Raw genomic sequence first — 19,763 nt, forward strand, 5'->3', positions numbered from 1 at the left:
CGCTTGCGCTTGCAAATATGCTATGCCTGCTGTGTATAACGCTACTCTGGGCATATAGTAAGGGTGCGCACTCGCTCAGATGCGCTGCCGTATAAAGTTTATAACTCAACAACCACTACCCCGATTTTGACGATTTTTTTTTTACTATCCCGGCGGTATACCAAGCATTGAAATCTGGTATCCTGCGGATATCGGGATACCGCTATTTTCGACCCCTGCAACTGAACTGTAACTTCCAAGTAGTAAATTACAATATACATTACATGCTACCATGCCAATATGACCACGTGTGCAGGTGATTTAGATTCGCATATATAACTTGTGTAAAACGTCTTAGTGGCATGTGTGTATACATCCAGAAGGGTGTAAAACGTCTTAGTGGCATGTGTGTATACATCCAGAAGGGTGTAAAACGTCTTAGTGGCATGTGTGTATACATCCAGAAGGTGGTCAACAATTAAACTTGCAACTTGACTGTGTCAACTTCCAGGACGTAAGAAACATCATCATGACTCGATACTCGGTGGATCCACAGAACTCGGCAAAGTCATGCAAGGCTCGAGGCTCACACCTCCGTGTTCACTTCAAGAACACGCATGAAACAGCTATGGCGATCAAGCGTATGAATCTGCAGAGAGCACAGAGATATCTGAAGGCTGTCATAGAAAAGAAGGAGATCATACCATTTAGGTACTGTGTTGTGCTGTTTTCACTTGGCTATTGTTATTGCTTATATATGCAAACACCAGGCAGTGCACGAAATTAGCGCTATTTTGCCGGCAGCCGCCGTTTCATGCCCCATAATCGGTCCACTTGGCCTATTCAAAATTTTGTCCATCTTTCCTTTTTAGCTCATCTGACGAAGTCAGATGCCGCTTGTAGAATTGCATGATTGTCCGTGCGTCCGTCCGTGCGTCTGTCCGCGCGTCCGTGCGTCCGTCCGTCAACAGTTGGGCACAAATCTTAACCGCTCGACGTACGGTCACAATATTTGGGACGTCGGGGGTGATCGTGAAAAGGACTCGGGATGACCAATTTGGGGGTCAAGGGTCAAAGGTCCAGAGGTGTAAACGGAGGGGGAATATTTCCCCCTTAACTTAAGGTATAGGAGGAAATACGGAATTGTGGCACAAATCTGAACGGCTCGACCTATGCTCTTAATATTCGGTGTATAGTGTGATGGGCAGGAAACCCATCACCAGTGCGAAATTGGAGGTCACAGGTCAAATGTCAGTGGGGGAAAGGTTTATCAGACATTTTCTGAGGACATGGCCTAATGGACAGAGTGAAAAACTTTTTTGTTTCAGTGCTGACCTACCATTTTTATCACTTTATTGAAAGGACCATGAAATGTGCTTTCCACTGACGTGCAAAGAGTAAGTGTCTGATAACCTTTTGACCCTGAAGAGAAGGGTTAAACATGGATTTGTTGACTGTTGACAAAGGACTGAACTGCTTTTGGCATTATCAGAGCCATACCTGTGTGGATGTGAGGCTACTTTTGCAGTTCAATTGCAAAGACAAAAGTTTGTTGAACAAGGTTTACGCTCCTTAAATAATATAAGACTGAAATGGACGGTTGCCCACTCGCCACAGGCGACCAATGTCCAGCTCGGGCGACCGAAAATTGCACAAGTCAAGTAGTCACTGGCCCCACAAAAAAAGTTTGGGTGACTGCCAATATTTCAACACATTAACAAATTTACTGATATGTTTGAGTTGTTCTTTGTTTACTAAGGCCGACCAAAAAATTACCTTTGGTTCGTGTCACCCGCCCGCACTTCACATTTTGGAGTGAAAAATGTGCGACTGCGCTGCACTTTTAGAGGGTTTCAAGAAAAAATATAATTCAAAGATACCGCCTGCCGATCATACATATTCAAATATCCGACTCTTGTCATTTTATTTACCTAAAGAGAGTTCCAAAATATTTTACCTACAACGTGAAACAGTCGTATAGAGCTGGGCCGGCTACTTCATAAACAGAGCCTGAAGGTCGTATGGCGCGGCGGCCGGCTTTGATGTATGCGATCGATCGCGTACTATATAGTATACGCATGCTATCGTGCTATACGCGGCTGCAGAGCTGTTGCCGCACACGCTGTGGAACGCGCTGCGCCACGTGGACGATGACGCAGCGCGTTCCACAGCGTGTGCGCATGCAAAATGCATTGATCTGTGGCGTGTGGAAAATGTCACACGTGTTTGATATTTTCTTCCACGTTTGGAAGATTGAACAGCGTCTGCGGAGTGACTGTGTAAAGTTTCATACCGTCTCTACACTTGAACGTGTTTTAACGTTGACATTTTGACGTTGTTTTTACGTTGCTCTCTCTCTCTGTGTGTTTGTGTGTGTGTGTGTGTGTGTGTGCGTGCGTGCGTGCGTGCGTGCGTGCGTGCGTGTGTGTGCATGTGTGCGTGCGCGCGCGTGTGTAGTAGTGGATTTCGGGGGGGGGGGGCTAGCCAACCCCCTTTGTTGGACTAACAATATTATCAGGAGTAAGATATATCATCTTAACCTATATTATCTTACTCCTGATATTATTACACATATACCAATTAATTATTGCCAAGTATAATAGTCGCGCGGCTGCACAAAACGGCACCTGATGCATGGGTTAAATTATGTAATTGAGTGGCAAAGCAGGCTACAACCCTTTTGCAACTTTTTCACAATTCCAAGAAAGAGTTTTACTGTCGCCCTCAGGCTCATCCCAGCGGTGGTCACCCCCTACATATTCAGTGACCGCGACTTAAACAATGCCCCACCCCCCTGTACATCAATCAATGCCGCGCTGCAACCGCAAGTTAAGATCACGTGACTCGCTTGACCTCCTGCTATTGGTCGGTTACATAGAGACAGTGTGGAACTTTACACAGCCACTCCGCAGACGCTGTTCAATCTTCCACACGTGGAAGAAAATATCAAACACGTGATATTTTCCACACGCCACAGATCGATGCATTTTGCATGCGCACACGCTGTGGAACGCGCTGCGCCACACTTCAGTTACTCGCTCGTTCAAATTATATTCCTATATATTCCTATATTTAATTTGTGGAAAAAAAATTATATTCCTGCCTACCCATGTTTTTGCAGGGGAAAAAAATATACCTACCTACCTACCCTAATTTTCACAATCCATGTGACCCGAACCAAAGGTATTTTTTTGTTGGCCTAACTAATCATAATCCTAAACCGGAGTCCACGCTAGGATACAATCAGACCAAGCTCGTGCATTTTCGTTCCGACCTAGCTTGCTGACGGCGGGTTAGACTGGTACTCTTCGACTCTCCCGCTATACACTGCAAACATACATGTCTAGATGCGTTGTCTGGCTAGCTTGATACAATGTATAACATCACATTTATGTACATGTATCGCTGACCTGGGCCCACCCTGATCGGCCATGCTTGCTTATACGCTTGTATGCTGTGCCCGCTGTATAACACTAGTGTGGCATAGTAATGGATAAATTAGGCTAGCAGTGAGACCGGTGAGAATCAGGGTGCCTAGCTGAATCCGCTCAGATCGCGCGCACTCTCTCTATGCGCACTGGCTTAGATGCGCTGCTGTATAAAATTTGGGCCTCCAACAATGCATTTGGGCCAGTGACTAAAAAAATGTACTCGCCCCCAAAAAAAATTTGGGGCCAACCTTCAGCTGGCCCCCATTTCAGGCACTGATGATCGTGCTGGAATGAGAAGAAAAACATTGGCAGATATGTCATATATGAACGAAATTCTTATTCATGTCTTAGCGCTAACATTTGTGTTTGGTTGCATCTTTTAGGCGTTTTAATGGAGGTGTAGGAAGGAAGGCACAGGCGAAACAGTTCGGCACAACTCAAGGTCGTTGGCCAAAGAAGAGTTCAGAGTTCCTGTTGCAATTGCTAAAGAATGCAGAGAGCAATGCAGAGCAGAAGGGCCTCGACGTAGATCACCTTTTCATCGAGCACATTCAGGTAAATTTCGGCCTATATTTGCACAAGTCAGGGTTGTGGGTAGACTGATACAGTTATTTCACATACTTGAATGCTTTTACATGCACAGAATGCGCCCTCATTACAAACTGTATAGACACCTAGTGGGCTAACAAAAAATCTGATGTGCAAGTCCATTGTTGCACATGCAGAAATGAATTGGTCCAAGGAATATAATTTGGTATGTAGATGACGTTTTTGAGTACTGGGGTGTCGTTTGTGAAGGTCGGACGTTTCCTAGATAGCTGCCTCCCTGTGACAGGAAGGTTGACAAGTCTCGCGTGGATTTTCAATTTTTCAACTAACCCTGCTCTCAGTGAGGCATTTCACATGTATAACTAGACAGAGGGCACTCACGGAGAGTGCATACCTCCGCCAGCATGTAACATACATGTATGTGTTACGAGCTGGCTGGCCGCTCGCTCGCTCGCTGCTGCTGACTGTCTGGCCTGCTGCCGACTCGACGCGCTAATATCGATCGCGCACACTAACACACGAACACACTACACGAGATCGATCACATAACCTCCTCCACTCCGTGGGCGGAAGTAATAACACCATGTTCCGCGGTTGCTGCTCTCTGCAGGTTAACCGAGCTCCACAGATGAGGCGTCGTACGTACAGAGCCCACGGTCGCATCAACCCGTACATGAGCAGTCCGTGCCACATCGAGGTCATTCTCGCCGAGAAGGAGCAGAATGTTGCGCCGGCAAAGTCTACATAATTGTCACGCTTGTATACATGTGTATGTCGCAGTGGGTTGGTAAAATAAATTGATGAAAAAAAGAATGCGTCAGAGTTCATCTTGTGTTGCATTAGCGTGGCTTTTATTTTTAATCAATTTTTACGATGATTGAAGTCGTCACTAAATTTACAAGATCTTTCACAAAGAAATATGTCCATTTTAAGTTGGGGTAAACGTATTTGGGTCTAAACTACTTGTGTCTTAGTAGTTATAAACTCCGCACAAAAATTAATGCAGTGTTTATAGATGCAGCTCCCAGATATAACCATTCCCAGCATTCGTAACGCTTTCAGCAGAACCAATGTTGCTACAAAATATACCTTCAACCTTATGGCTGTGAAACTGCAAAATACACTGCTACACAATATATATATAATATAAACCTAGTTACTTATGGTAAAATATATGCCTCTCGTTTAAAAACTCCGATCGACATCCATAAACGTGCCACACCTATAAAATCGTTCACTAGACAAATCTTAATGTACAGCTATAAACACTGGCAATGACAACATCAATGTATACACGTGTCCCATCACTTCAGGAGTAAAACAACGGGTGATCATAATGTAATTACATGATACATAACACATATATTAACGACCGCTCCCGCATCACATCGCATGTCTATCGCATTAATGCCTCGTTTGACATAATCACAGTCAGTCAGTCGGACGGCGGCGGCGCGCGTATCATCACGCTGTTGTCGACGGAATCACGGTGACCTTGAGCAGCAGCGTGTCGTGCAGCAGGTAATTCCTCGTGCCGAGACACGCGAGGCTGACGAGGTCGAGGAAGCCAAAGCCCTTTGGGTTGCGGCGCGTCGTCGGCCGCTGGAACGCCTCGAGCTTCGAGTCCGCGACGAGCGGCTCGACGATGTTCTCTCGCCGCGCCGCGTCGTCGTCCTGGTCGACGATCGTGAACACGATGCGGCCGCTGAAGGGCCACGCGAGCAGCGTGTCGTTCTCCGACTTGAGGAAGTGGACGAAGATGGAGAGCGTGGCGGCGGGCGCGCGCGAGTGCGAGACGTTGATGCGCAGGCAGAGCTTGTAGCCGTGGTAGGACGTGTAGAAACCGGAGCTGTGCTCGACCGGGTTTATCGTGGAGAAGTTCTTCACCTGCCGGCCGAGGCGAGAGATGCAACGATTCATCGACATGATCGGGACAGTAGCAATTATTACCTTTATTATATCCAAGTCATACTACAATATCTTATAACAGCTACGATGGCAATGCATTGTGCCACGATATATTGTTTTCTCATATATCGATACATCATCCACAATATTAATAGAACAAAGGGAACTGTATTAAAAACATGGCGAGCTGGGTTAGCCTATAAGTGTTCTTTATCGACAGATGTTCATTCTATGGAGGTGGATTAACTGTCTAACTGATGCTCGTGAAAAATGAGTGAGCATCCTTTACAGACAAGTGCACGCATTCTGTAGACGTGTCTGCTAGCACAGGTTTGACTGTATTACCTGCCAGTAGAATGTTCCGTTACAGCACCTCGCGTCGAGTGTAGACAGCTGGCTGCGCGCGCTGGTGAGCTCCGCCTGCGTCTGCGCCATTAATACTGACATGCTCTGCACCTGCACACAGTCAGAAAATTCACAACACTAATCACTGGCGCTGCCCGTAGGCTAGGCAGAATTAACCGGCAGAAACGGAAGGATTTTTGGTGTTGCTTGTAGGCTACGATGCATTGGTGGTGTAACTTATAGGCTCTGATACATTGGTGGTGTTACTTGTAGGCTATGATGCATTGGTGATGTTACTTGTAGGCTATGATACATTGGTGGTGTTACTTATAGGCTATGATGCATTGGTGGTGTTACTTGTAGGCTACGATGCATTGGTGGTGTAACTTATAGGCTCTGATACATTGGTGGTGTTACTTATAGGCTATGATGCATTGGTGGTGTTACTTGTAGGCTATGATGCATTGGTGGTGTTACTTGTAGGTTATAAAGAATTGGTTCTGTAACTTGCAGGCTATCATGCCATGCATAGAATGTTTTTTCTCTACAATTGTTCATTTTATACTAACCAGGGAAGCACGAAAGTCACATTTAGGTTCCCCACAATTGACATCTCAATAACCTGAACCATACCTTCAACTGCATTTCTCTATTCTCTTGTTCCAACCTGACAGTCTTCCGTGCCAACTCGTTCAATTCTACCACAGTAGGCGAGAATTGCTGTGTTGCCTCTGCTGGTAGCGGCAATGATAGACCTGCACCACTCACTGAAGGTTTAGCCATGTACTCAGGATTGTCGGCGGCCGTTGGTGATTTCAGAGCAAGTCCCATGAGCTTGGAGAGAGGGCTGGGTGGTTGCGATGCCTTAACGGAATGTCCGGGTGGGCTGTAACATGTAATTGGACAAAACTAGAATCAAATCAGCTTATCACAACAATGACTGTCACAAGATCTAGCTAGGCTATCTTAGAAACCGTGTTTTGAAAAATTACATGTCCAATCTTAAGCATGATATGGTGGCTGGCTGCTTACTAGTAGGGCCTAATGCTTACTATTGTGGTAGCAGTCTCTCATTCTCCTGTATCTACATGTTCCCCAGTGAGAACTACAGGTAATGCAGCATGTATAATTATAAGAATTTGCAGTGCTATTTATGTTACTTCTAGGCTAAGATTAGATGGTGGTGCCACCTGCAGGCAAGGAAGAATTACGTAATTGTAAAACAAACACAAGTGCCGCAAAGCGACAGCGCTCAACTGACGTGTACTGTAGCCGGGTATTCTTCTGATAAACTCACTGGCAACCGAATCAAGTGCGCCCTCCCACCACCGCGTTTGCGCTCAGAGCATATATCTAGGATACTACTAATACAGATCTAAAATCTATGATAGCTAGGCTTTGCTATACCGGTAGTACAGTAATAAAGATACAGCTGTGTAACTTTAATGACTTCGCTATATTAACATGTTATCATGGATATGAGTCGAGCGCGAGCGTAGTGGTGGTCGTGGGGGGAGAGTGGTGGGAGGGGGCGGGTGGAGGGGGCTCTAATAGCAAAAGCAGTTGCCGCAAGATGGCGCGTGCAAGTGTCATCAATAATCAAAGATGGCATCACCCTTCGTGCGTGATAACCTCACTCCATTGAGTTGCTGAAATCCAAGTATATTCAGGCAGGCGAGAATTTCGCTCAGCTGTGAGAACTTTAACACATCTGCATTGCAGGTTGCCAGGCAATAATTATGATTAGAATAGTGCCAGTTCACCCACATGCATGCGTAATGGGCTGCCCCCATGTTTTTGCCCCACGCAAGCATTCAGGGTTCATTACAGTGTGCTAATACAGGGTGCTACTCAGGGTGCTAATACAGACTGCTTTAGAAAACAAGTGCCGCAGAGCGACAGCGCTCAACTGACGTGTACTGTAGCCGGCTATTCTTCTGATAAACTCACTGGCAACTGAATCAAGTGCGCCCTCCCGCCACCGCGTTGATAGGCTTTGCTATACCGGTAGTACAGTAATAACTAGACAGAGGGCACTCACGGAGAGTGCATACCTCCGCCAGCAACATACGCCACACGCCCCATGTAACATGTATGTGTTAGGAGCTGGCTCGCTGCTGGCTGCTGCTGACTGACTGGCCTGCTGCTGGCTGGCTGGCTGGCTGGCTCGCTGACTCGATGCGCTAATATCGATCGCGCGAACACACGAGAGCGATCACATAACCTCCTCCAACTCCGTTGGGCGGAGGTAAAGATATAGCTGTGTAGCTTTAATGACTTCGCTATATTAACGTTATCATGGATATGCGTCGAGCGTGAGCGTAGTGGTGGTGGTGGGGGTGGGGGTGGGGGAGGGTGGGGGGAGGGGCGGGTGAAGGGGGCTCTAATAGCAAAAGCAGTTCAGTCCTTTGTTAACAGTCAACAAATCTGTTAACCCTCCTCTTGAGGGTCAAAAGGTTATCAGACCACTCTTCGCACGTCAGCTGGAAAGCACATTTCATGGTCCTTTTCAATAAAGCCATAAAAATGGTAGGTCACCGCTGAAACAAAAAAGTTTCCAATCGCTCCGTCAGACCATGTCCTCAGAAAATGTCTAAAATCTGCCCTGTTGCGCCCATTGACTCTGTGACCTCCAATTTCAGCGACAGTGATGGCTTTTCCTACCATGATGCTATACACCGACTATCACAAGCCTAGGTCGAGCTGTTTAGATTTGTGCCACAATTCTGCATTTCCTCCCTATACCTTAAGTTAAGGAGGGAATGTTCCCGCTTCTTTTACACCTCTTGACCCTTGACCTTTGACCCCCAGCTTTGACATCCCAACTCGTTTTCGGATTACCCCCCCCACGTCCCGAATATCATGACCGTACGTCGAGCGGTTAAGATTTGTGCCCAACTGTTGACGCACGCACAGCCGAATGGCCACACGAACGGACGGACGGACGCACGCTCATGCGATTCTACAAGCTGCATCTGACTACGTCAGATGAGCTAAAAATTGGCCGTGTTACTTGTATTTCATGGTTCACAGCTGGCATCCTCTGTAGGTCAGGAATAATTGTGGTTGGGTGGCTGGTGTTATTGTTAACTGTAGATGTATTTTTACCTGAGATTGTGAACCTGTTCCTGCAGAGCGCTCGTTGCAGTGCAGAGTAACCGTAGATGTTTTTGTGTCGACTCCTGCATGTGAAGTGCCAACTCATGCCTCTCCATCTGTGCAGGACAGATCAGTATGAATCACACATTCTACAGCCAACCTCCCTTTCACCTAAATTTTACATATTTTACATATGAAGTAACTTATATAACTGATGAAACCAGAAATTATATGATTATATTTACATACTGTTTGGTCACACCCTAGTTGGTGAAACATGCAGAACACCATCGCCTTCTGACAGTCTGTTTCCACGTGTCGCAATTGCTGAAATTAAGTGAAATGCTCACTGTGACGACGACTTCATATTCACTACGTGTTGGTAATAAGATCTGTATGACAAATTTTATAAAAATAGATAAAAACTACAATTATATATGTACCTGCTCATTTGTCAGCAACTTCTGGCACAGTGGACAGGGGTATGGCCTCAGTGGACACTCTTTAATGTGTCCCTGTAAGAAAATTATATCAGATTGCTTCACAGATGATCCACTTACACATAAAACGTTTGTATTCATCTTTCAAAGGCAACAGCTTCTAATACATTGAAAACAATGTAATTTACATTAACTGGCCTATATTTGCTGCAGGCATATGCAATCACTATTCTAACATACGTAACCACAGTCATAGTTTTCTCTACCTTAATACTTTCTCGCTCGACTAGGTGTAAGCAGTATTTGCACTCTATCAAATGGCGTTTGCACGTCTGATGAATATGTTCCTCGAAGTTCTCCTTTGTAACACTTTCTCCACACCCCTGTGGGCAGAGTTCCAATCGAAACTTGCACACATTCATATGCACCTGAAACAATAAACAGTGATGACAAATTTTGGAAAAATATCTGAGAGGTGAACCCACACAGCATAGGCATCGGATTATCCAAACAATTACAGACATTAGAGTCGATTAGACAGAAACTATTAATGGTTAGGTTATGTGTAACCTCACTATACTGTTTACCCTATAATTTGTTTGTTGACTGCTCAACTTCTCTGGGGTTATTCACATTAAACGTATTTGACCCTGCTCCTTTGAGAAATTAGCTTCAAATGCTTCCTTTGATGAGTGTCTTACATATACATACCTTGTTACTTCTGAGCTGGTATTCTTCATTGCACCCATTAGATTTGAAAGGACACCTAATCAGCAGTGACTCAATTTCTCGCTTTGCAAAGTTGTCTGGGAATACTGACTCTTCATCCAAGGGTTGCTGGTCCTCCGGACACCTGTATCCCTTAGACCTGTTTATCAAACAATCGGCATGTTTTAGTACCAAACAGGTGAGCAAACAAGAGAGATTCAAGTGACTTTTAATGTGAGCCACAGTGGAAACACAATTTATACATACAATGGCCATAAGTGATGATTGAGGACTTACAACAGAGTTATATTGCCAAAGTTAGTATGCTAATAATGCTATCTTATCACACAGTACTACCTTAGCCAGCGCAGAATGCAGGAACGACAGAATCTGTGACCACAGCTGGTCTGGCATGGATCCCTCAAGCACAGAAGGCAAATAGAACATTGGAACTTTTCCGGAAATTGCTCAACAAAGTCGCAGTCATAACCTGAAACATGAACACTGCTCATGAATTAAATTCCATCACTCTTACAGATAAATAACTTCTACACAGAATCAAACAAATCTGATTAACAATTTGCTTTTAAAAAGATTGCATTCATGTTTCCTTCCCTTGCAAAGATCTATATGAATATTTAGATCATACTGCATTTAAAACGATCTAGTATAGTATCCCCTTAATTATGCAGCTGCATCTGCACTGTTACATGTTAACAGCAGAATTAATTCCCCCACATTATAGAAATATATATATATATATATTATAATATACCTTCAGTCTCAAGTTCAGTTGATGGGAATTGTGATGAAGGCAGATCAGACTTGAGGGAACAGCCATCTTCGCCTGTCTTATCATTTCGCGTTTTCCTCTTGTCTGCCATGTTGCTATAAGTAATACGCAGTGGCTGGAGGTACGGTAGCTCCAAGAAACGGTATTGCTAGGGTTAGAATACCGTTTCAAATATAGACAAGCCGTCGCACAGCCTGGTCGGGCTAGAGGTACAGCAGCCATCGTTCGTTGAAGCCCCTTTTTGGCGTTAGGGTTAGGGTTAGGGTTAGGGTTAGGGTTCTAACTCATCTAAACTCTCAAATCGTGAATTTATTTCCCAAGGCGTTATTTCGAAATCTGGCGCCACCCGCAACCATCTTTGTCTCTTTAAAGGCCAAGACACACTGCAGCGACAGCGACCGACCGTAACGACAAACGACAAAAGTCGCGGCGACTGGCGCAAACACACTGCAGCGACAGCAACTGGCGCAAACACACTGCAGCGACAGCGACTGGCGCAAACACACTGCAGCGACAGCGACCGATGTTAGGTCAAAGTTCACCCAGCACTCGCCACAGTGGCACACATCATCACATGAACAAATGGCAAAAACTCTCTAGGTATAAGGATAAGATAATAAAGTCAAATCTACGAAGCAAATTATCATGTACTGTACGTACCTACGTACTGTGTCATACAGTGACCGTAGCTTGCCACAGCTTGCACGCTTTGGTTAGACTGGTTCGCGGCCCCATTGTTTGTGACATGTGGCGCGAGTTTAGCGCCGGAGACCAGTCTACGTGGTTACAGCCCTATAGACCGAAGGCCCGATAGACCGAAGGTTTATTCGAATACGCAGTGGCCACACGTCCGGAATCGGTGGCCTAGCCTCCAGGCTACGCATCCGGACATCCACTGATGCCCGTATTCGAACTTGAATATGCCGCACATCCACCGATGCCACTATAAATCATATGATGCCCAGGGTTCTCCCTACGTTGCGCAAACCGGGCGCGCGCGCCCCGTTTGGGAAAACTCCCCCCCTGTTTCAATCGTTGCGCCCCGTTTAAATTACCTCCGCCCCGATTAAATTCCACCACAATAAAAGTTTGACAGCGCGGGAATCGATCGTCAAGAATTCCCATTCGACCAGGACCTCCGACGCGTGTATTTTTACCGTACCACGCATGCACTGCAGACCATACACAATTACAAACAGTTAACCTGTCCCGGACACAACACTAACTGTACACAGACTCGGCTATCTTATATATACAAGAACCCCAAATACCGTCTATGGTGTGGTGGCGATTTTACGCATTAATTAGTGGTACGGTAAAAAAAACCCAACTCGTTTTCGGATTACCCCCCCACGTCCCGAATATCGTGACCGTACGTCGAGCGGTTAAGATTTGTGCCCAACTGTTGACGGACGGACGGACGCACGGACGGACGGACGGACGGACGGACGCACGGACGATCATGCGATTCTACAAGCTGCATCTGACCATGTCAGATGAGCTAAAAACTGACTGATGGATTTACATTAACCTCGGAAATTCACGGCTTCAAAACTAGGGCTGGGGAGCTGTCAATCTTTAAACCAAGAGTGGGGGTCAATGGAAAAAAGACATTTATATACACTTCAATTGAAGCTTGGAACTCCCTACCACCTCACATTAGATCTGCAGCCAGATATATTAGTTTCAAAGGGCAAGTTAAAAAACACCTTATGGAAAAGGTTAAGACAATGGAAGACAGTGACTTCATATTTTACTAATCTCGTATAAATGAATAGATTAAATATAAGGGTAATATGATCTCATCACTATTAAAATTATCAGTTTATTTATACTTGATATGAGTATTATATTACATAGAATTATATTACACTTAAATATAAATATGAGTGTGGGTGTATGTATGTATGCAATATGTATATAATGATGTACGTACATGAGTGTCGAAATGATGGTAAAGTGTACCTTAATCACTTAGCCTGCAGGCTATACTAAAGTTTTTTTCTTGTATCTATTTTTTCGTCATGTTGTATATGCACTGCTTTGTACTGTATCACTCAAAATTACCATTTTAACTGCCCAACACTATTGCACTTTTCAATACGTTTGTATCTATACAAATGTGAGTGTGTGCGAAACATGTTATGTTTGTAATGTGGATATAATCAAGAGCTAATAATACCTAGAGTGTACAACGAAAAAACGGGAAAATAGTGCTATTTCACGACAACATTATTCTACTTTGCCTGCGAGTCTAGAATAATTTTATGGTATTGCATTAAGTAGAATTCTTTGCTCTCTAGACTCGCAGGCAAAGTAGAATAATGTTGTCGTGAAATAGCACTATTTTCCCGTTTTTTCGTTGTACACTCTAGGTATTATTAGCTCTTGATATAATGGTGTACGAACCGAGTGTCAAAATGATGTGCTAAAAGGGTACTACTTGTACAAAATTTGATGAAGTTTTTTTGTATGTATTTCGTTTTTCTTCATGTTGTTCTGCACTGCTTTGTACTGTATTCACTCAGGAAACATCATTTCTACCTGCTAAACATTTACTCGTTTTTTTCTCGTTTATATTTTTTCTTCATGGTATATAGCACTGTTTTGTATTGTATCACTCAGAAAGCTTCTATTTTTTATTTTTTTTATTTTTTTATTTAACTGCTCAACACTTACCTTAATCACTTTACTTGTACATAATATGCTGAAGTTTTTTTTTGCATATATTTTTTCTTTATGCTGTATGTCAATGTTTTGTACTGTATCACTGTATCACTCAGAAATTTAGGGGATCGTGGGTATATTTGCAATAGTTTATAGTATAGTATGTACAATGTTGTTGGACCACAATGGAAATAAGTGTGTTAGCTACGCTTTTTGTGTTTTCACCCTCGATAATTTTCTAGCTTCATTTTGTTTATTTATGCTGTTATCGATGTAACGTATGCTTTGTTAATTATCGAAATAAATCAATCAATCAAAAAAATAAAAAGGGAATAGAAATGTTCTGTTCCAATTTGTATCTCCGGCTGCACGGGAGATTCTGACTGTCACTGATGCCAAGCATTTCTCTGTTATTAATACTAGCTCATATTTAGTGGCACCTGGTCAGACTTTACAGAGATGTCAGATGTTTCTGTAGCAGATGAGTTTAGGCTGGGATCTGGCGGTCCATGATCGCTGTTAGTATCATCTCTATTAATCGGCAGCTTGTGGATTGGCTTACGACACAGACGTAGCTTCCGCTTGTGGCTGCCGTCAGCAACTGTCATCATCAAGACAACAGAAGATACGCTGAAATATATCAAGCATGCGTAATTATTGCCTTATGTTGTTAATCAATTACTATCTATCGCATATCCAACTTACTGCGTGAGGCTGCAAGTACTACTTGAAGTTCAACTAGTAACTCGTGTCAGTTGTTATTGTTCCTGTTGTAACGTGTAGTACTACTAGCACAGGCACTTGGGCCGTTTCAATAATAAAATGATGGTTAATAAATACAACTTGTCAGTACTAGACCTACCAGTACCAGTAAAAAATGATGGTAAATAAACATGCACGAAATGTAGTTACTGCCAACGTCTCAATATTTATGTATCCTTAAACCATTGATCAATTGATCTCTATTGATCTCTATTGACCAATATAATTCCAGGTAAATGCCGTTCAAATGCTCTTTTGCAACACACAATTTCACAGAACGCACGCCACTGCACAAAAACTCATCTCTATCTCTCTCAGTCTCTGTGAGTGTGAGTTCGTGCACAGTGGTACTGGTAGGCGTACAGTGAAATTGTGTGTTGTAGAGCCAGTGGCAGAGCGTCTGAACTGTATTTACCTGCAAATGCCGTTCAAATTCTCCTCTGCAACACAACTTCACAAGTATCACCGCACGCAGGCTCGGCTGTGCAAAAATAACTAAATTTTCTGTTTCTGTTTCTGAATTAGAATACATTGATTCTGATTCTTCGATAAATTATAAAGCAAAAATATAGCAATTACGAAAACAAAGAACACAAACTCTATGTCACAAACACTACTCGTGTAGTATGTTTGTATATATCCAGGGACACACTATGACTAGTTATAGTAATATCTATGAGTATGACTAAAAAAGTCAACACTTCGTGTAAATAATGAGAAGGAACTTCCTGAGGATTGGTGGCGCCATCGTGTCGTGCGAAAACACACTTGTCTCAGTTTTGTATACATGTTATCAGGAGTAAGATATAGGAGATAAGATAATATATAATATATTATCTTACTCCTGATGGTATCATGATGGTATCATGGTATCAGGGGTTAATAATGAGAAAAATTTGTCGATTATCAAGAGTGTATAATAGATCTCTATTATTCACTCCTGATATTATGTAGTAGAGATCATAACACAAACGTATAGATATACACTATGCATTTTTTGATGATAATAAGAATAATGCAACATGAAAGAAAATCCACTAAGAAACGTTAAAAGCGATTGTACAATCGTAATCCTATGTCGAAATGTAATATTTATTAATACTATAATATACTTGACAATAACACAACAGAACTTGGAGGTTCATTTAGATGCACTCCGCATCTTTGGTGTTTCTAAACTCGGGCCTACGATAATCTTATCCCTGGCTTCTTGACCACTTAAATCACATTCTCACCTGTTTAAAGGTAAGCATTAGTGATGTTGGTGATAGTGAGATATATCCCTAGAGATTGCCGTGCCAGTAATTTTGTGAATTCAGACACATTGTACCACTCGATGCACATGTTCTGCTGAAAAACAGCCCACGTGTGACGTTTTACTGCAATTATCTACATCAGGTACCTGTGTGCATTATATAAAAAATACAAAATGGGAACTACATTGTCTGCTAAACTCGTTTAGGCCCAGCAAGAAAAACAGCATGAGATATTATGGCGGTCGCAACCCTATATAAATACAAATGCGACACTGACTATTAACAAGTGCCAGGACTTTTTCAAAATATTCTTTTTTGTACACTTTACACGCACAAAACGATATACGCCTGTCATCGGCAAGAACCCCAAGCAAGCATTTCTTTCAAAACCGTCACGAGACCGACTCACAGAAACCACATTACATCTCTGCCCCTCACTAGAAAACAGGAATGCCTTTGACCCGCACCAACAAAACAAAACAATAGATGAACCTTTTGGATGCAGAACCAATCGAGAATGGAGTTCCTCGCACAAACTTATTTGCTCCGTAACGAAAGCTCTCCCAGAGGGCTCCCAGCATCTCGTTGCACCAACACAAGATCGCGGCGCAGGCAACACACTCCCAAACAAACTATTCGGTGGCAGATTAGCGCACGGATAACAACGACGCTATCCGACGCGCACCGCGTTTCTCGAACGATAATAAAATATTCCTGAAAACAACATCGCGAGTTCCAAGATGGCCGCCGCCACTCACGTCTGCCGCTCGGTGCACACGTAGAAGAGCAGGTAGGGCGTCATGGAGCCGGCGCCCTCTCCCGACAGGATGCGCAGGAACTGTGCCTGGGAGAGCTCCGACACGCTGTCGTCGTCGCACTCGTACCACATGGGATCGCCGCTGCGGTCGGCCGCCGCCCCGCGCTCGAACCCGTTCGTGCTGCCGTTGCAGGTGGCGCCGCCGTCGCCGCACGCACGTTCGGCGCTCGGCGCGAACGCATCGGCGACGAGCGGCGACCCCGGGCGCGGCGCGCACAGCTCGCTTTCGTCCCCAAAGCCCGGGTCGCCGCCGCCCGGGGGCGCCCTGACGTAGGCGACGTAGTGGCCGGAGAGCAGAGAGATACCCTGGTGCATGATGACGGCGTAGAGTTCGTACTGGTGCGCGCACGCAGTTTCGTATTCTCTGATCGCGTGGTGGCCGGGGGAGCTCTGGCAGGCGTAGGCGGGACACGGCAGACGCAGCGGCGTCGTCACGTAGTTATTCAGCTTGCTGATGCCACCGAGGAGCCTAAAAACATCCAAACGCGTACGTGATTAACGGTTTATTACGTATGTATATATATATATGTATATATGAACTACCGCCTAACGACACACCCACACACAACCACCACAACCCAACCCACACCAGAAAGCTTTCGCGCTACAAATCATTGTCGGACACCAGAACAGCTTTACCATGTTTCGCGACACCATCGAACACACACCGGCTCACAATCGTCGCCCCATTTTCAAACTCCTGATACCAGACCACCATCTCCCCGTTCAGCTACACGTGCTGGACTGAGTGTACCACCAACACAGACAACCGCACCACTCCTACACCACACACATCCAACGGATGCGCGCCGACAGTAAGACGCGTCCTCACACTACACGAGCGTGCGGACGGTAGCAACGCACCCCGTGTTGAGTGCAAATCGCTTGAGCTGCAACGAGAGCATGCGCGGGAGCCGAGCGTATCGCAGAAAGCGCTGGGCCTCGCAGTAGCACTGGCACACGTTGCAGAAGTACTTGCAGTCGTCGCGCAACGTCTCCACCTCGTGGATGCACGACGCGATCCAGTTCTCGTCGTCAGGTCCAATGATGTCGTCTGCAAGCGGACGCAACGCATCGTCAAAAACACGAGCAATGATAAAAAAATAATAAAATGATAGAAAAAATAATAAAAATAATAAAAACGAACTGCACTAGACAGATTTGGCAGAACACATTTTCTCATGCGAGCTACAACAGTGGTGTTGACCGCTAGCACCTGTGCTGTCGCATTCTATCGGAAGAAGGCAGAAGAATAGAAGGCACAGTGGGCATAGAAGTAGACAAGGACGCAGTACGCAGCACTCACCGTCTTCCTCCTGCAGCTGGCTGTGATCCGATCCCTGCTGCACCTGAATCCCGATCTCCTGGAAGGCCTCGTGACGCTCCGTGTACGTCTCGCACTCTGAGCAGCGCGTGCGGAACAGCATCTGCCCGTGGAACGTTCCATGTATGGCTTCTCCCAGCATCCGCAGCCTCTCCAGCCTCACGCCTTCCTTCTCCGGCGCTCCTCCTCCTCCTCCTCCGACGCTTCCGTCGCTCTGCGGCGCGTAGCCGCTGTCGCCCGGAGGACTGTAGAAGTCGCTGATGAGGCGCATGCTCTTGCGGCGCGACGACACTGGCATCGCCCGTCGTCGCTTCAGTGTCGGGCCTGGCCGGCCGGGCTTGCCGTGGCGCGCCGCCGCCCCGCCGCCACCGCTCGCCATCTTTTCCAGACGCACAGAACAGAACTTTGTCGAAGGGACATCAAGGGGCTTCGTCTCGGCATCGACGCCGGTGTCCGCGCTGCCGTTCATGGCAGGTGGCGCCACTGTGTCGCTCGGGGGAGCATCGAGCTTGATGGCGCTGCGCGACATACCGTAGCGTTTGACGGGGGCGCCGGCGACGGCCGGTCGCGGCGCCGCGGACAGAGAGCAGTTCTCGAGCCTCGTGATGTTCTCTTGTTCCTCCAGCGTCTCGATCGACGTCGTGTCGTCGACGTCGTTGCCGCAATCACCCGACTTCTTGTCGTCGTGGCCGTTCTCGGTGCCGGTGCTGCCATCTGGCAGACAGTGATTCTGCTGCTGGGTACCTGGGGCCCGTTGTCAGAAACAAAATTAGTCTTAAGGATACTCTCCACGTTGTGCATGAAATTTCATCGATTTTTCGTTTTCAACTTTATTCGATGGCTAACACTATGCGCCACCTGTGTACATGCTCATTTCTCCATATAACGGTACATGTGAACTGTCAGAGCGTTTTTGCTTGCCCGCGTACATGTCTAGTAAGCAGCGTCTGACGTCATTATGACGTCAGAGACATGATACAACCACGATATTAACTAAGCCAGTATCATTCAGCATCAACCCTGCTACAGCTGTCATTACATGTATTCATGTACATTCATGTACATCTGCTAGTGATCCAACAAGTATCCCACGCCCAAAATAGTTCTAACACCTCACAACACACCTTACTGTAGTGTGGTACACCGCGTGCGTTTGTTGACATATTAGCTTTGTGATGTCAGGATGAGCGAAGTTCGCGCGTTCTGCGATGGTAACCTCAGAATTTCTCAGAATTTCTCAAGGTGCATGGAACATTTTACCAATTTAGTGGCGTCAGTTAGTCATGGATATGTCGCAGTAAGTAATAACAATAGATATATCACATACGTTCACCCATTTTGCACACAGGCGGTCACTCATTGTGAAAAATATAAAAACCCTCATTTCTCCGTTTTGATTTCTGACATAGTAGCCGATGTATAAATGGATATTTCTCTGTGATTACAACTCGGATTAATTTAATTTTACACTCGTTTTAATGGTAACATATTGTCAGGAGTAGATGAAGAGGAGTATGACTGGCTAAGAACAAGAGAAATTCAACATATTTATACTCGTATTTACCTATGATTGATTTAGTGAAATCCAATAAAAATTACATCATCACTAGCGCTGAACATCCAAAATCTCATCACACTTTACTGTGTATCGATACCTCTTCTTATTATTATGTAGTTATAGCTTC

General features: G+C 45.1%; 3 protein-coding genes across 6 annotated transcripts in view; 1 reads left to right on the forward strand and 2 right to left on the reverse strand.

Annotated features, from left to right (window-relative positions):
- Positions 1 to 469: 469 nt before the first annotated feature.
- Positions 470 to 4,784, forward strand: LOC106812354 (60S ribosomal protein L17-like). The gene is made up of 3 exons (XM_014816208.1): positions 470 to 690; positions 3,794 to 3,965; positions 4,570 to 4,784. Exons 1-3 carry the CDS (start codon positions 509 to 511, stop codon positions 4,705 to 4,707), a joined length of 492 nt encoding a protein of 163 aa, XP_014671694.1. The 5' UTR covers positions 470 to 508; the 3' UTR covers positions 4,708 to 4,784.
- Positions 4,785 to 4,788: 4 nt separating this feature from the next.
- On the reverse strand, positions 4,789 to 15,434 carry LOC106812353 (TNF receptor-associated factor 6-like). Of its 4 annotated transcripts, none has more exons than XM_014816206.1 (11): positions 15,280 to 15,434; positions 11,235 to 11,347; positions 10,817 to 10,949; positions 10,463 to 10,619; positions 10,018 to 10,179; positions 9,755 to 9,826; positions 9,561 to 9,638; positions 9,321 to 9,427; positions 6,846 to 7,098; positions 6,213 to 6,323; positions 4,789 to 5,846 (listed from the first exon to the last, which is right to left on the reverse strand). In XM_014816206.1, exons 2-11 carry the CDS (start codon positions 11,341 to 11,343, stop codon positions 5,424 to 5,426), a joined length of 1,605 nt encoding a protein of 534 aa, XP_014671692.1. In that variant the 5' UTR covers positions 11,344 to 11,347; positions 15,280 to 15,434; the 3' UTR covers positions 4,789 to 5,423. The 4 variants fall into 4 exon arrangements, with proteins under 4 accessions (XP_014671692.1, XP_014671691.1, XP_014671690.1 ...); XM_014816205.1 differs by having other exon boundaries at positions 15,261 to 15,434; XM_014816204.1 differs by having other exon boundaries at positions 15,097 to 15,434.
- Positions 15,435 to 15,741: 307 nt separating this feature from the next.
- The window catches only part of LOC106812352 (ubiquitin carboxyl-terminal hydrolase 1-like), a 12,027-nt gene continuing 8,005 nt past the window's right edge, over positions 15,742 to 19,763 (reverse strand). The window contains exons 4-6 of the mRNA XM_014816202.1: positions 18,061 to 18,822; positions 17,619 to 17,808; positions 15,742 to 17,223 (exon numbers count right to left, since the gene is read on the reverse strand). Of these exons, the coding sequence (XP_014671688.1) occupies positions 16,692 to 17,223; positions 17,619 to 17,808; positions 18,061 to 18,822 (1,484 nt within the window). The 3' untranslated portion in view covers positions 15,742 to 16,691. The remainder of the gene's footprint in view (positions 17,224 to 17,618; positions 17,809 to 18,060; positions 18,823 to 19,763) is intronic.

The sequence above is a fragment of the Priapulus caudatus genome, unplaced genomic scaffold, assembly GCF_000485595.1.
Source record: "Priapulus caudatus unplaced genomic scaffold, Priapulus_caudatus-5.0.1 Scaffold638, whole genome shotgun sequence".
NCBI classification, from domain to species: domain Eukaryota; kingdom Metazoa; phylum Priapulida; class Priapulimorpha; order Priapulimorphida; family Priapulidae; genus Priapulus; species Priapulus caudatus.

Excerpts from the sequence above, each read along its gene's own strand:
- LOC106812354 (XM_014816208.1), top strand. The coding sequence starts at position 509 with ATGACTCGATACTCGGTGGATCCACAGAACTCGGCAAAGTCATGCAAG. Across the intron at positions 691-3,793 it reads AAGGAGATCATACCATTTAG|GCGTTTTAATGGAGGTGTAG; the intron begins GTACTGTGTTGT and ends TGCATCTTTTAG. Across the intron at positions 3,966-4,569 it reads TTTTCATCGAGCACATTCAG|GTTAACCGAGCTCCACAGAT; the intron begins GTAAATTTCGGC and ends TGCTCTCTGCAG.
- LOC106812353 (XM_014816206.1), bottom strand. The coding sequence starts at position 11,343 with ATGGCAGACAAGAGGAAAACGCGAAATGATAAGACAGGCGAAGATGGC. Across the intron at positions 9,827-10,017 it reads TCGAGCGAGAAAGTATTAAG|GGACACATTAAAGAGTGTCC; the intron begins GTAGAGAAAACT and ends ATTTTCTTACAG. Across the intron at positions 6,324-6,845 it reads ATAGAGAAATGCAGTTGAAG|GTGCAGAGCATGTCAGTATT; the intron begins GTATGGTTCAGG and ends GACTGTGTGCAG.